The following is a 17,561-nucleotide window of genomic DNA, read 5'->3' as shown; positions in this document are numbered from 1 at the left end:
TTATAAGAATGTTTTAATGTAATTTAAACATCTCATCTAATTACCCAATATGTTTGAATAGATTTTGTAAGTTTGTCGTTCTTCACGTTATCGAATGCTTTCTCATAATCAATAAAACATTGGAAGACATTTCTCTGCTGATAAAGATTTTTTGGACCAATACTTGCATTGTGAATAAAGCATCTCTAGTGCCCATACCGTTTCTGAAATCAAGTTGGCTTTCGCTTCTATTTTCATCTGTCTATCTTTCTCCGTAGTCCTATCAAATGGTACTCATTACATCTTTTGAAATGAATTTTTTAGCTAGTGTGACAAATTGCGAATTGAAGCCACTTCTTGGGTATTTTCCTGTATATTTTATTAAAGAATGTTGGTACAAGATTAAATACTTTCCTCGACCAATAGTTTTAGAACTTCAACACTTAAATCTTCTGGACCAGTCGGTTTTCCATTTTTAGTTTCTTGTAAAACTTTAATTAATTATTCTTTAAGTATGTTAGGCCCATCTAACTCACCATCTGATTGTTCTATTGAGTCTCGAGCATCAGCATCTCTTTTCTTATCAGTTGTAAGATTTTATTGGTCATCTAGTACAGGGGTCACCAATTATATTTCCTGAGGGTCCGTTTCGAAAACCTATGACACTTCCGGGGTCCGGAGTTAACACTACCTGTCTGATTGTTACAATTCGGTAAACAAATCAAAAGGGTGCATGCAGTGCGAAATTTTTAGGCAGAAATTGTTTTTAACAGTTTTTTAATAAATCCAAAACATCACCTTTTTTGCTCCCGAAAATTTGTTTTTAGCATTTTTGGGTCATCTTAAACAAAAAAGATTTTCTGTCATTTTTCTCAAAACTTGATAGATTTCAAGTTTTAAGCGATTTATAAACTGAAAAATTTGAAAATAAGCATTTTCGAAGCTTGAAAATTCATGTGTACATTATTATTTTTGCCAAGTACCTAAATTGAAGTTTAAACATTCAATTTCAAAATTCTGATGAGTTATCGGGGTTTATTTCAATTTCGACCGTTTGTTTTTATTGGCGTATTTAATTACCACATTGGCAATAATTAATTGAATAAATAAATAAATCATTAAGAAAAAAATATGTTAATAATAAATTATAAAATTTTAATAAATGTGAAGTATTTGTTGGGCATTTTTTGCATACGTACGTACAATATGTATAATAAGTGCGACAGAGACGCACCATAAATTTCGATGTGCGGCGACTTAAAAGTCAAGTGGACTCGCATAATTAACAATTAAAAAACAACGGTCTATATTGAAGTAAGTCCCGATTACTCGTTAGAATCTTGAAATTTAATTTATAAACTTCAATTTAGCCACTTGGCAACCTGAAAACTAATAATTTACTTTACATATGAGTTTTCAAACCTCGAAAATGCGTAGGTATTTTCACATTTTTCAGATTTTAAATCGCTTAACTCGAAAACCATCAACTCTTGAAAAAATGACAAGAGACCTTTTTTTTGAATACAATTTTCGGGGCTAAAAGATAATTTTGAATTTGTATAAAAATATTGTTTTGTCCGGCATCCCGGGCCCCTTCTGATTTGTTTAAGGGGACATTTTTGAACAGGAATCCACAAAAAAACGGAATCAGAAAATTTGTCATTCTTTACAAATTTATCATTGAGAAAAATGACATTTTTTATTATGTACAACCTGTCTGAAGTTTAGAGTGAGTTTGGTGCAACTGATTCTCATTGGGGAGTTGAGATCTTCATCTGTTAGCTGAGATCTGTACTGATTTTTAATAAAGTGCATTCTTGATAAAGCGGCTTCTCACACATAAGTTGAGTCAAACATAATATACAATTTCATAGCCAAATATTTTCAAAATTGCCAAACGCTATATTCTGAATTTAATTACGGTCCGCACAAAAGTAGCTCACGGTCCGGATGCGGACCGCGGTCCGCTAATTGGTGATACCTGATCTAGTACATTCTGTTTTGGTTTGATTTTCCCATGAAGATAGGTCTTCTGATGTTTGCTAATATTATCTTGCGAAATGATACTTTTCCTACCGTTTAATTCTGTAGTATTTAGTTATAAAAAATATCCGGTGACCATTCAACATTAAAGGAACTATTTCCTAACAGTGACTAGAAAAATAAAGAGCTTTTAGATTGGATAATTAGCAACTTTTCACAATCATCATCATCAATATCATCATTCCTCAACCTCTTGCATCCACTGTTGTATATAGGTCTCCTCCATATTCTTCCATTGTTCTTTATCTTGTGCCTTCTGAATTCAATTTCCCACTGTCTTTCTCGAGTCACCCATCCATTATTTTTGATGGTCTACCTCGGTGTCTTTTATATTCTCTAGGTCTCCATTTTATGAGTCTTTTGGTCCACCTATTATCATTTAAACGTGCTTCATGTCCAGTCCATCTCCATTTGGCTTGTGCAATTTTTTCTGTGACATCGGTCACTTTGGTCCTCTCTTTTACTATCCTATTTGGTACCATATCTCTACTTTTTACAACCATTTTACCAATTAAAGTTCTTTTATTTGTAGTACCTACTAATGCCATCTTTAAATAAAATTGCCTACTCTAATGGCCAATTTAATACATATTATGTCCCAAATATCAATTGAACAGACATTGATGTAAATGGGTAACAAATCTTAGTGAAAAGCCAATAAATAAAAACTAGAATAAAATTAAAACTATAATTATAAAGTAGAATGTAAATATAATACAAAAGACGCTTAATTTTTCATGTTTACCTTCAGAATACCATGCACTCTAAATCTGTATATACAAGTAAAAACCGGATGGTAGTGATTGGTCAATATAATAAACTCCACATATTCGTAATTATTGGAGCTGTCTACAGGAAAAGTTTGAAACAGTTGGCCATTTAACTCGTAACTAAATCGACCGAGATACTCCTCTCTGACCAGATCATCATTGAGACCCCAGACCTCAAAATCTCTAGGAGCTGACGTTACTTCATTAGTAGGAGACATATGTCTAGAAATGTGTTCAAGGGTAAATGCAGTTATGTGTACTTTTCCTATCAGCTTCACCACAGCACCCCCATAAGATCCTTTAATGGCCCAACAGTGACCAGGTGACATATCAGCTTGCAACATGGCTCTAGGACTATGAGATCCTTCACACACGGGTATGCCAAATACTGTTGTTGCCAAATTGAAGTTTTGCGTATCAGGAGACAACTTGACTATTTTCCCACCTGATGCTTCCAAAGCAAAATCGACCTGTCCAGTTTTGTCAGCACCGAAAGTCTCCAACTCTTCATTTATGAAAGATTTTACGTTTCTTTCTAGATACTCTTGGTGTCTTTTAACGCTGTTCAAGGTATCTTCGATTGCATAGATTCGATTTTCGTCAAAAATGTTGTCTATTTCGTGCTTTAAAACGGCAACTTCTTCTGATAAGTTTCGTATCTGCTGTGCGTTGTGTATTAAAACAATTATAATGTACAATGAAACGAGTAAACAGAGACCCAATACGTACTTTAACCAATTATTTGGCCTGGCTCTTGGTGTACTGCAAACTCCCCGGGAGTTGAACATTTGTTGTTAATTTTAGTTTTTGATAATTACTGTAAAATAATTGACATTTTGATTTTTACGATCTAGCTGTTGCCGTAACTACTATTATTTTGATGGTTATAATAGTCCAGGGATATAAGATAAAAATTATCCGTTGGGAACTTTGACCCGGTAGCGTATTTCCGTTTGCGTGTCCATTTCACGACAGCGCGGTTTTGAACTAGACACCGAAACGGTAAGAAATATTTAGTTCCAAATAGGTGTTGATTTGAAAAAGCCAACCCCCGAAATATGCACGGGTTTGTACCGAACCATGTGGCGTTGGAATGCTACATAGCAGTGCACAGAACTATCGATTCAAACGTGATGGAACAGTTTAAATGTGTTTTTACTAATATCTCACAAGATTTTGAAATTCTGTTGTTTGAACAAAGCTCATTTGAAGAAAACAGTAATTATACGTGAAAAGTTCAGTATTCATTGTCTTATAACGGTAACTTCGATGACATTTGTGCTTATATTGTTAACAAATTTTCTGCAGAAACCAAAACAAATTGGATAATGAAGAGGCGCTATCCTACACCAATACGATTTAAGTTTCGCAAGATATGTTTGTGAGCTAGCAAAAAAGAACAAGTCCAAAAAACAAAATAAAAGGAGCAACTAGAATCTTCAATAATTGTAAGTCAAATATAGGTAAGTATTAAATTTTTGAAAGCAACAAGCAGTACTTCAAAAACCTCACCATTATTAAAAAGAGATTTAAATGTAGTTATAAACATTAACTTCAATCATTCATCTAGAGTAAATGTGGCTCAATCTTTACTTTAAGTTTAATACGTTGCTGTGACGATACAAACAGTTATATTTATATCATATTCTGAAGCTGGCATCTGGCATAACAGCTGCAGCAGCAAAATCATATACTGAATTCAGTATTATAATACAATAATTGTTCAGCTGGAACTAAAATATAGAAAACTAAAATTTTCTATATTTTAGTACGTACATAAAAAATAAAATATAAAAATAACCAAAAAATAGAACGCCAAACTATTATTGTGCATTACGAAAAAATGTATACGTATCATAATAGTTTACTAAGACAGGATATTTTGGTACTATTGAGTTTTTTGAAAATTTAAAAAGAAAAAAGAAGGAAACAAAATTGTTTTGTTTCCACAGATCCAACGAATGATAATTTTTTATTCTTCAGATAAAAACTATTTGTGATAAACAGTTCGAATTTCATAAAAAAACCGTAACAATTTAACACTTATTTGTGATAAATTTACGCGCTAAGTTCTTTTACAAACCAGTGCGCGTTTCAAAATTAAACGTCTTGAAATGCACACGTGTTTGAAAGCAACTATGCTCCTCCGTTCCCGTGCCTATTTCAAAACTACCTTGTCTTGAAATGAACACGGAAACGTAAATACGCGACCCGCGTAGGTCTCTGACAAGAGTATTTTGAGTATTTTAGACCTCAATAATTTCTAAGTTTCCTGCAGTGGGTTTGGCGGACTTTTTAAATATCTAACAGTTTATGGTCAAAACTGCATTACTTTAAGAACTTTCGTCTATCAGTAAAAAATAAAGCATTATGAACAGATCTTTTTCTTTTTTTGTGTAGACATTATTGTTTTTTCAATGTGCCTTCAGTAAATTGTCATTCCATCATATTCGTTGTTTTCCCACTGATTGTCTTCCTATTGTTAATAGCTTAACGGTGTTTAGTCGGACACATTTTGATGTATGGGAACACTGGAACAGGGGAAGTTTTAATTGTGGAACAGGTTAAAAATTTAGAACGTCAGACTACGAAAACGTTCCATGTATTTTGTCGGACAGAACTTGCAATCGATTTGTTACCATTTCATTAAACCCTCATGCAAAAATCAGACTGGTGTTTATCACCAACTGGGCATTTTAATGAGTGGAACACGAAGAACATGTCAAATGACAGGAATCATGTTGGTTAGTAATAGCAGTCTGATTTTTGCATGAGAGTTTAATGAAAGGGTAACAAATCAATTGGATGTTCTGCCCGACAACATACATGGGACGTTTTCGTAGTTCAACGTTCCAAATCTTTAACCTGTTCCACTATTAAAACTTCCCCTGTTCCAATGTTCCCGTACATCAAAGTTTGTCCGACTAGACACCCTTAAGCTATTAACAAATTTTCAGCTTGCTATTAATCAACTTTTTTTTGGTACGGGGGTCCAGGTCTAATCGTTTTCATTATTTCTAGAGTACGTCCCTTATGTATAAATGAATAACGTCCTTTAATTTGACCCTGTCAAATGACATCTTACGAAACATAAATATTTGCTTTCTTATTCTAATAATTCCTCTTGAACTTGAAATCATTATAAATATAGCTACTAGCTTCTACTCGAGAAGATCTGCAAACATTACATGACATCTTATTGCATACCAAGCTGAGGCTGGTTTCTTATTTAACAAATCGATATGAAAGGACCATTTCAGGTTGCTGCCTAAAAAATACCAAGATTTTTAACTGTTATTAAGAAGCAAGGGTTGAAGAGCTCCTTTATAGGATAATACGACTGTTTTATCTGCGTTAATAGAGAGTAAATTAGAGTCGGACCATGTTTTTATACACTCACCGGCACAAAATTCCGCCACCCGAAATTTTTTATTAAGTTTGACAATTTATAACTTTATTATTTGTACTCCGATTTTCAAGATTCTTACATCCGTTTGTAGGTACATGTTTTCATGTCGTTTTTTATTATTCCGGTAACAAAACATCTTTGCTTCATAGCATTATACGGAAGTGAATGGAAACGTTGTATTTTCTCCTAATTCCACTAAAAAATTCTGTGGAAAAATTGGAGGGCTGATTTTGTTACATACTTCTTTTGTATTATCATGGAGATATCCTCTAAGATTTTGCTTTTTGAATTATTCACATATCTCTTTTCTTTTAAAAACGTTAAATAAAAACACTGCTTTGAAGATTTACTTAATTAAAAATATCAAAGGCACTAAAATTAACAACACAAAACAAAATTAACAACAAAACAAAACAATTAAATAGCGGGTATGTCCACCTCTCGCAGCAATGACTGTTCGCAATCTGTTTGGCATCGAATAAATAAGATGTGTTATCCTTGCTTGGGGAATAGCTTAACATTCCTCTACCAGGCCCATAACTACCAAATATTTATGAAGACCTAGGAGACGGCGAATAGCTATTTTTAATTCATCCCATAAATGCTCAATAGGATTGAGATCTGGGCCGCATGCGGGACATTCTAATCTCATCTATCCAACCTCTATTTAAGATATGTATGTTTATGAGTCAATCAGTGTTTTTATTTACAAAAAATTGCACAGCTCTTACAAGAAAAAAGATATTTAGATAATTCAAAACGCAAAATCGTAGAAATATCTCCAGGATAATACAAAAGGAGTACCTAACAAAATCAGCACCTCAATTTTTGCACGGAATTTTTGAAGTTATACTTCTTTAGGCGCGATTGAGAGTAAAATTTCATAATTCTGCGCGCATGCGCACACAGACAGTATGGTATAAACGTTATACGAGATCTGATTGGGTGTTAAAATCATCTGTCAATAATTGTTCAATATGGAGATTTTGGATAAACAAATTAATGTTGTGTATATTAGTTTTTATTGTTGTGATGGCAGAGAAAAATGCAAGTTTATAATATTGTAGTGACTTTTTAAATAGTTTTTAAAAGCGACAGGTCCGTAATAATTGTAAATGTTTCAGTATCCTAATAAAAATTTTATAGGTAGGACCTATCTATTTGGAAAATTTAAAAAGAACCTACTAAAATAGTATGTAATGCTTTGATTTACATAATTTGATTACGATCAAAATTTCTATCAATATTCACCTAATATATTGTTTTATTACTCTATGTTTTATTGTATTCTAATATTTCTTTCAATTCTAAATGATCTCAATTCAAAATCAAAATAATAATCGGCACCCGATTTGGGCGTCGAAACGTTAATAAAAATCATTTTTTAATAATATTGTGGCTTATTTCCCCATTCTAAATAGTTAAAATCAAAATAATTTGGTTAAATTCAGAACCGTCAAAAGTTTAATCCGTTTAGTTAGTTGATCTTCGCACATGATGACACATATAAGCGGGTTCGAACCCCAATGGAAACTTTTATATTTTTTATTTTTTTTTATACATTTTATGATTGTAAGTTTATTATATAATTTTTTGTTTTCAGAAAATACGTATTTAGTTAAAAATTTTTCCTACATTGTTCAGAAATCATTTGTGGCATTTTTCAATGTGTTTGTTTGTGTGTGTTTTATTCTTTTATTATTTTAATTTTTGGCACTGTTTTAATAAAATTTTTTGAGAAATACTTAGTAAGTATTAAAATTAGTTTAATATTTAAATAAAATATAAATAAACTGTTTAAAGTATATTAATTTCGTTGAAATCATAATTATAATAGAAGTATAACTTCTTACGTGCGTACAAAGTACACACACACATTCTTTTTTAAATTTAGGAGAAATAGTCCTGTCGCCAGGGGGGGTACAACGGCCTCCTTAATTCAGATGGACTTACCCAAGTTTTTTTTATATATTTTGATCCGCAGAATACGAATTTTTTGGGTAACAGTTGATCCGGATGTCGATAAGATTGTTATAGACAAAGAACTTGAGGAATTACATAACAGCGATTTCGCGCAAAACAAAACATGTTTTTGTATTTTTTGGGTCATTTTAAGCAAAAAATATTCCTACAAGTTTTTTCGTAGAATGCATAGTTTTCGAGATAACCGCGGTTGAACTTTCAAAAAATCGAAAAATTGTAAATTTTAAACCCGAATAACTTTTGATTAAAAAATAAAGTAGCAATTCTGCTTACCGCATTTGAAAGTTTAAGTCAAATTATATCGGTTTTGATTATTTGCATTGCTAAAAATTTATTATTTTATTGTTAAACAAAGCTGTAAACTGTAGTAAACACCTAGTATGTGAGTGATGTTTTCTATGATTTCTCATTTAAAATCGAACGAGTAGGTAGAGAAGCTACAAGTGCAAGCGAGGCAATTTCTACGTAGCATGCGTTAAAACGCATGTATTAGGCACGGGAAACCTATGTGTTTATAGATTAGTTTAACAATAAAAAAATTAATTTTTAGCAATGCAAATAATCAAAACCGATATAATTTGACTTAAACTTTCAAATGCGGTAAGCAGAATTGCTACTTTATTTTTTAATCAAAAGTTATTCGGGTTCAAAAATTGCAATTTTTCGATTTTTTGAAAGTTCAACCGCGGTTATCTCGAAAACTATGCATTCTACGAAAAAACTTGTAGGAATATTTTTTGCTTAAAATTACCCAAAAAATACAAAAATATGTTTTGTTTTGCGAGAAATCACTGATATGTAATTCCTCAAGTTCTTTGTCTATAACAATCTTATCGACATCCGGATCAACTGTTACCCCAAAAAATTCGTATTCTACGGGTCAAAATATATAAAAAAAACTTGGGTAAGTCCATCTGAATTAAGGAGGCCGTTGTACCCCCCCTGGCGACAGGACTAAAAATACAACGCTTCCATTCACTCCCGTATAATGCCATGAAGCAAAAATTTTTTGTTACCGGAACCATAACAAACGACATGAAAACATGTACCTACAAATTGATGTAAGGTTAATTAAAATTTTTTTGATTAATCAAAAATTTTGGATATCGGAATTTTGTGCCGGTGAGTGTAGTATAAGTAGATCAGAAGTTATAGTTGCATGAAGAATTACAATATTTGAGTTGTTCCCAGTGATAGGTACTACATGGTACCATCAACAAAAAGAAAAATTTGTCCATCGATTTTTAAAGAAGTGATGTCATTAATAAAGATAAGGAAAAGTAAACGACAGAATACTGAACCTTGTGGTACCCCACATACAATGTTAGAGCTTTGATCGGTAGCTTTGATTGTAAATAACGTTATAAAAGGGTACATGAAGAAGGTGAATACCTCATGTTACGCCCATGTGGATAAATAAGCTACAATGTATCTTTTACGCATTACGTCACATTTTCACACCATAAAGAAACGCATTTCAACATCATCGTGTGGCCGCCGCCGCCGCCGCCGGTCAGAATTCACGCGTCTGCTGCATAACTCGTCCTCCTAGTCCTCAAGTTATCTATCATAGTGATTAGTTTTATTATAAATCGAGAGTAATTGGGAGGCCTCTGGCGTTTGGCTTTGGCCATCGTAAAAACATCCACGAACAGGAACTAACAAGTATTTTAACTCGGCGTGAAGTTAATTTATATTAATACTATTAATAGAGGTACTATGAAATGTAAATTACTTTATCATAAAAATCAATGAAACATGCTGAAAATAAAAGAAAAATTGAGAAGATATAAAAAAAAGGTAGTAAAAGCGATGTGAGGTCATTTTAAATCAGCGCGGTGTTTTAAAGTGAGCGATATCCGTATACAGGGTGTCCAGAAACTCTTCCGACAAACGAAAACCGGAGATTCTTCAGATAATTTTAAGACAATTTAACCCAATTCAACTAGTCCAAAAATGCTTCCCGATGGAGCTAGAGCTCTTTGAAGATGGCGTCTTGGAATGAGTTTTTCTTAAATATCTCCAGAACACTGTTATTTAGAAAAACGAAAACTGGTACGCTTATTTATCTTCCAGAGATAAATCGATTCCATCGATTGCTAATTTCTAGTACCGGTCATAGGCGCCCGTTTTGGGTAGGGCAACTGTTATTTTATCGAATAATTTTTTTGTCTTTAACTTCTAAGCATTTTTGATACTGGATTATTAAATTGTGAGGTATTATAGTACTAAAAGGTACTCTTACTTTATGGCTGTAGGATGCACCGTTTTCTAGAAAAATACATTTTAAATTTTTTCGTATTTTTTCAAAAAAAGACGGTATATTTTATCGACTTAAAGCAAGAGCAACTTTTAGTACTAGAATACCTCATAATTTTATCATCAAGTGTCAAAAATACTTAAAAGTTAAAGACAAAAGAGTTATGCGATAAAATAACCGTTGACCTACCCAAAACGGACGCATATGACCGGTACTAGAATTTCGCAACTAAGGAAATCGATTTATCTCTGGAAGATAAATAAACGTACCAGTTTTCGTTTTTCTAAATAGTTTTTTTATTTTTTTTTCAAATTCCACAAACGAAAACTTTTCAAGTCGAAATTTCTAGAAAACGGTGCATCCTACCGACTCAAAGCAAGAGTACCTTTTAGTACTAGAATACCTTACAATTTAATAATCCAGTATAAAAAAATGCTTAGAGGTTAAAGATAAAAAAGTTATACGATAAACTAACGTTGCCCTTCTTAGAACGGGCGCCTATGACCGGTACTAAAAATTCGTAATTGATGTAATTGATTTATCTCTGTAATATAAATAAGTGTACCAGTTTTCGTTTTTCTAAATAGAAGCGGTCTGGAGATATTTAAGAAAGACTAATTCCAAGACGCCATCTTCAAAGATCTCTAGCTCCCTAGGCAGGCCGCATATCAAAGAAACATGAAATGTAAATTACGTTTCATGAAAATAAAATACTGCTTAACAAATATACGTCCGACCATTTATGAAACTCTTCGAAAATAAAAATGTGTCATGAGCATGAATCACACTCGTTTCATTGGTAGGCGGACTTTGAGATTTGTTTAGAAGTGTTTTATTTTCATGAAACATGTTTCACGCTTAATGTTTTTCGTTTCATGTTTCTTTGGTGTGCGGCTTGCCTAAGGAAGCATTTTCGGACTAAGTGAATTGGGTTAAAATGTCTTAAAATAATCTGAGGAATCTTCTGCCTTCTCGGTAGAGTTTCTGGACACCCTGTATATGATGTTTTTCTCATTAATTATTGTGTACTTCCGTTTTTCCTTTTTAAGCTGAGATCCCACGGAACGCTTCCTGGGACGCCAAAGAAATAGAAAATATGTAATAGAAATAGATGATAACTAGAGACGGGAATCAACGTAACCTGAAATAGAGTTATTTCCCTCAAAATTTGTGATTTACCATCCTTGTGCTAGGACCGAACCGTCTATTTATGGCCGGCGTTGATCGGCGCGAAGTCTCCCATCGTTTGTCGGTAAATGAACACGGTTCAAAGTAAGTCAGAAGCTGGTACATACCCTTCCAACTTCCAACTCGGCTAGGGATGGGTACGGTCAACGCCGTGATAATTTTACTATGCAGTGGTCTACGTTGGCAACGTTGCATTGGAATTTTTATCATCGTATGAATTAACCAATTTATTAAAATTTTTACGCCATGGCTGGTGGTGTACCCTTGATACACGGGTGAACATGTTTCGACCGACCGAATTTATCAAAATTTACCATGTTTCCTCATTAATCAATGTCATTAAATAGCTATTTGTATAACAAGGCAGGAAAGTGATACTTTTCCTCCCGAGAATGAGGTTTGCGGAGGGCAGTAATCATTCAAGGGAGGAAAAGGCACTTTACTCCCACGTTATACATATGGTTTTTCCACCTTATAATAATTTATTTATGTACCTAACCAACAAAATGTATTAGAACTACAACTAACAAGTAGGTACAATATAACTGTCAACTGTCAAATATAAGTCAAATTATTAATGTAAACATTGTTAAATCCAAATAACAATTTACTGTTTTTACCATTCTGCAAAATACAGGGTGTTTTAAAAATAAACATTAAAATGTATAGATGCTTAAATAATAGAAAATAGATATTGTACAGGGCGTCAATAAGTTATATTTCATGAATGAAATACTATGACGTCACTTTTACTTTTCCTCCCTAGGGAGGAAAAGTACTTCTCCCTAGGGAGCAACAACTTTGCTCCCTACAATCAGGTCCAGAAAAGTATACTTTCGGTATAGGTAGGTGGAAAAATATTTTGTTTGTATCTTCTTCTTATGGTGCCTATCCGTTACGGATGTTGGACACTAACATGGCTATTCTGACTTTGTTGACTGCTGCCCTGAAAAGTCCGGTAGTGGTTAAGTTAAACCATTTTCGCAGGTTATGCAGCCAGGATATCCTTCTTCGTCCTGGACCTCTTTTTCCATGCACTTTACCTTGAAGTATGGCCCGAAGTAGGTCATATCATTGTTCATTGCGCATTATATGGCCCAGGTATTCCAGTTTGCGACGTTTTATGGTTACGACTAGTTCGCGCTCTTTACCCATTCTATGTAGAACTTCTTAGTTGGTAACTCTGTCTATCCAGGAAATCCTCATCATGCGTCTATAGCACCACATCTCAAATGCTTCGAGTCTCTCCAGTGATGCTTCAGTTAAGGTCATGACTCCACGCCATATAAAAGAACGGAGAATACGTAGTATTTTAGTAAACGAACCTTTATTTCCAATTTTATATCGTGGCTGTTAAAGATTTTTTTCATTTTGACGAAAGCTGATCTTGTCTTCTCGATCCTTATCTTAATTTCCGTCGATTGGTCCCACTGTTCATTTAAGTTTGCACCCAAATAACAAAAGTTGGTGATTTGTGTTATAGGTTGTTGGTTAACTAGTAATTGACCAGGTGGTATCCTATTTTCCTTATAATCATGTATTTGGTTTTTTTGATGTTAAAATCAAGCCCAAACCTGCTACTTACTTCTGCCACCCTGGAGACAAGCGTCTGCAGACCTTCAAGACTGTCTGCAAAAATGACAGTATCATCCGCGTATCTTATGTTGTTCAATCGTTCTCCGTTTATAAGTATTCCCTCGTCTATGTCAGTTAGCGCTAGGTTCGTAATGTGCTCTGAATATGTATTGAACAATAATGGGGACAATATACATCCCTGTCGCACACCTCTTTTTATCTTTATGTCGTCTGTTAACTGATGACCCCCTACTCTAACAGCTGCAGTTTGTTCGTAATAGATATTGTTTGTATAATGTTCTGTAAAACATAAGCTTTGTTCGCAGAGGCAGTCCATAACTGGTTTCTGACTGATTCGCATGCGCAGTTCCGTTTTCAAGCGCTTGAAACTGCGTATGCAAATAATTCAGAAATCAGTCAGAAACCAGTCATGGATTGTCTGCGAACAACGCTAATGAAAATCTGTAGTTCTACTAAAAAATTAATTTTGTTTTTTTTTTTGTTTCAGGTAAGCAGACCAATAAGTTACCTTAAGGTTTGGCAAAACTTTTATTTTTCTAGTAACTACTAATAGGCCAGGAACCGAAGCTTTTCTGTTTGAATTTGCTTGAAAACTTGACAATAAGTAGTGGATAGTCCAGGAATCAAAATCTATATGATTCCGAATGGCGCTTTTACCATGGGGGTGGTTGCCACCCCATCTCGGGGGTGGAAATTTTTTATTATATTTTGACCGCAAAAGTTGATAACAACATTCATTCTAAGCAAAAAATGTTCCATACATTTTTTTGATAAATTTAATAGTTTTCGATTTATTCGCTATCGAAAGTGTTAGTTTTGTATAGAAAAAATCAATGTTTTTCGATATACTCATTTACGATTCACTCAATTTTTGCCGTAGAAAAATGTTTTTCAAACCAAGCTCTTGGGAAGTAAATAACCTACGATTTTATATATAAAATTGCATTTTTTACCAAACTACAAAAATTCGTTATTCGCTTTTAACTCCATTTTTTAAAAAAATAATCATTACAAGCCGGTCAAACTTCTCGAACCTATTAATAATACATAAATAAATACGAATGAATAAGGCCAATGACTTAAAACACCGCCAACTTACATTATTATGCTTCCAATTGGATTTCTCCTTTTTTTTTTCAAAAAAATATATTGAGTTTTTAACCGTAACTTTTTTATTTTTTATTCTAGAAAGTTTGGTAAAAAATAATATTGTAGGTTTTTACAAACTCTATAAGCCTATTAATAATAAATCTTTTTAAAATCCTCAGTCGCAAAAAGAAGTGACTTTGAAAGGGTTGATAAAGGTTTTTGGGAATTAAATCAGCTACAATTTCATATTCAAACATTTTTTCGTATCTCTGATGCTAATCTTGCTATTCTGAAGAAAAGGCCATTTTTTCCAAACTACAAAAATTCGTTATTCGCTTTTAACTCCATTTTTTTTAAATTAATCATTCTAAGCCAGTCAAACTTCTCGAACCTATTAATAATACATAAATAAAAAAGGCCAAATAAAGTTAATGACTAATTTTAATTAGGGTGGTGATTAGGGGTTGCTTGCGATCACTTTTTCGCTAAAAAAAAAATGGGGACTGATATTATTTTCATTATAAGTCACTTAATTTTTGAGCTAGAGACTGTTTTTTCATTTCTGGAGATAGATATTTTTAAGTACTTTAAATTAGTTTGAACAAGTTGTCCTCGAAAAATGCATAGTTTTCCCGTCTTTTGACTTTGAAACTACAATATTTAGCATTTATTGACGAAGAAGAGCCAACATATAATAAAGTATAGCTCGATTACTATTGGTCTTAAAGAAAATTTAAAAACACGGTTTTGTTTATTTTTTTTAAAAGGTACATTTTAAAGTTGTTTTGATAAAACGAAAACTTTTGGAGTTATTAGCAGAAAACTTATTAAAAACATTGATTTTTTTTTATATAAAACTAAAACTTTCGATTGCGAATAAATCTAAAACTATCAATTTTATCAAAAAAATGTATCGAACGTTATTTGCTTAGAATGAACGTTTTCACCAACTTTTGCGATTAAAATGTAATAAAAAATTTCCACCCCCATGGTAAAAAAGCGCCTTTCGGCATGATATATATTTTGATCCTTGGACTATCCACTACTTATTCTCAAATTTTCAAGCAAATCGATTAATTCTGTAAAAATTGCGAGGTTTTGTCCTTTTTTAGCTTCGCTTAAGGTTTGTGGGTTTGAAAATTTGTCAAAAGTGCCTAAGTGTGCAAGTGTACCTTTGAAGCTAGGACAAATAATCCCCGGACCAATAATCCCGGACAAAAAATCCCGACAAATTATCCCTGGACAAAAAATCCCCAGACAAAAAATCCCCACAAATAATCCCCACAAATAATCCCCACAAGTAATCGCCACAAATAATCCCCGGACAAAAAAGCCCCAAAGCCCCCGGACATCTTGGCTATTAGCGCACCCTAATATGTCTGTGTAGATATTGGCATTGAATCCGACCGTCACATGTAACACCGTTGCCGTATCCTCTATTTTTTCATACTATCACGTTACAATTTTTTGTGATATTATATTTGTGTGTGAAATGTATAATTTTTGTGTATTTTAGGTATGTTCTAATATGTTATGTATATATAGGTTTTCGCGGTTAGACAGACAGACGGACAGACAACCTAGGTCTAACTTCTCCTTTTTAGTACTATCCTTGGATTATAAGCTTTAATTTGACACCTCATTTGTCATTATACCTAGTATAATGACGGAGAAGTAAACGTTATTATTCTATTATTCTTGTAGGTACATTTAACATTGATTGAAATTATGAAAGAAATATATAGAAAACAGCATGGCAACACTGTGACGCACAAACATAAAAATTCAGCCACATTCAGTTGTGCGTTACATAGGGTGCTTTAATATCCAATATGTCCGAAATATTTACTGTTGAATAGTTATCTAAAAGTTTTCCCGTGAATGCAATCGACGCAAATGTTTTTCAGCCTCAGTGCATGAGAGTTATAGCAATCGCCATGAAACCTGTTTTCCGCACGAAAATAATGATTAGCAATTAAAATTAAGCCTGAATTTTAATTTCGAATTCCAATTGCTAGTTTTTTGGCTGTGGGAATTATACTGTAATTATTCGCTTAAATTTTTGCTCACTTTGCTTTGAATAACCCTGCTCAAAACTTGGCCTATCCGTGGTGATAACTGCTGGTCCTGAAAACGATAATCTTGATTCTAATGCAAAAAAACCTGTTCCTTTTTGTAAATTTAACATCAAAAATATTTAGTCATCATCATAATCAATGGCGTTATAACTCTTCAAGAGTCTTTGCCGCGTTTACTATTTCCTTCCATGTTTGTCGGTCCTGTACCACTATTTCCCATTGTCTCACTCCCATTTTATTCAGATATTTTCTGACTGCATCTTTCCACCTTTTCTCTAGGCCATCCTACAGACCTTCTCCTATCTGGGGCTAGATTCCGTGCACTGTAGATATCTACACGTCGCTTTCTATCGATGTCAATTGTCGTGAAAATATTTGAATTTTTAGCTTTAATTGAATTATTTTCTAGTTTTGCTAGGTTATACTCTAATTGATGCTGAAGTGACACTTAGTAAAACAAGAAAATATTTGAATTAAAACTAAAAATTCAAATATATTGACATTGATAGAAAGCGATCGGCGTTAGCGATTGTACACAGAATCCCACCCCAGGCCTCTCCTCAAGCAGCTATGTCTGGTTTGATTTTTGGATAAATTTTAAGTTTTTTAGGGATGCACACAGATCCTTAATTACGTTTTTTAAAAACCCGGGTATCGAATAGTAATGCCCATAAATTTGTTCCCAAAAGCACCAAAAAGTCAAAATAATCGAAAAGTATAACTTTCCTCACGATGCGTGGTTCTGGCATTGGATTTGAAATTAGTTGAAATTTCAATTGTTTTGATACATGCAAAATTTTATACTGATATATCTGCTCTCATTCACTGAGACTCAAAAACATTTGCGTCAGTTGCAATAACGGAAAAACTTTTAGATAACTATTCGGCAGCAAATATTTCTTGGGGATTTTTTGTCCGAGATTTTTTGTGGGAATATTTTGTCCAACACAATTTGTGGGGATTATTTGTCCGGGATTTTTATGGGGATTTTATGTCGGGGGATTATTTGTCCGAGGATTATTTGTCCGGGGATTATTTGTGGGGATTATTTGTGGGGATTTTTTATCTGGGGATTTTTTTTCCAGGGACAATTTGTGGGGATTTTTTGTCCGGAAATATTTGTCCGGGATTATTTGTCCGGACCCCCCGATTTATAGCGTAATACC

General features: G+C 33.4%; 2 protein-coding genes across 2 annotated transcripts in view; both read right to left on the bottom strand.

Annotated features, from left to right (window-relative positions):
• The window catches only part of LOC114325569 (uncharacterized), a 120,945-nt gene that overhangs the window by 39,220 nt on the left and 64,164 nt on the right, over window positions 1-17,561 (bottom strand). The window lies entirely within an intron of this gene.
• Window positions 2,697-3,640, bottom strand: LOC114325568 (SUN domain-containing protein 1-like). The gene has a single exon (XM_028273658.2). The coding sequence runs from the start codon at window positions 3,578-3,580 to the stop codon at window positions 2,750-2,752; it is 831 nt and encodes a 276-aa protein (XP_028129459.2). The 5' UTR covers window positions 3,581-3,640; the 3' UTR covers window positions 2,697-2,749.

The sequence above is a fragment of the Diabrotica virgifera genome, chromosome 3 (genome assembly GCF_917563875.1).
Source record: "Diabrotica virgifera virgifera chromosome 3, PGI_DIABVI_V3a".
Lineage (NCBI taxonomy): Eukaryota > Metazoa > Arthropoda > Insecta > Coleoptera > Chrysomelidae > Diabrotica > Diabrotica virgifera.
The sequence above is the reverse complement of the archived record's forward strand: the minus strand, read 5'-3'. Positions and strand labels throughout refer to the sequence as shown.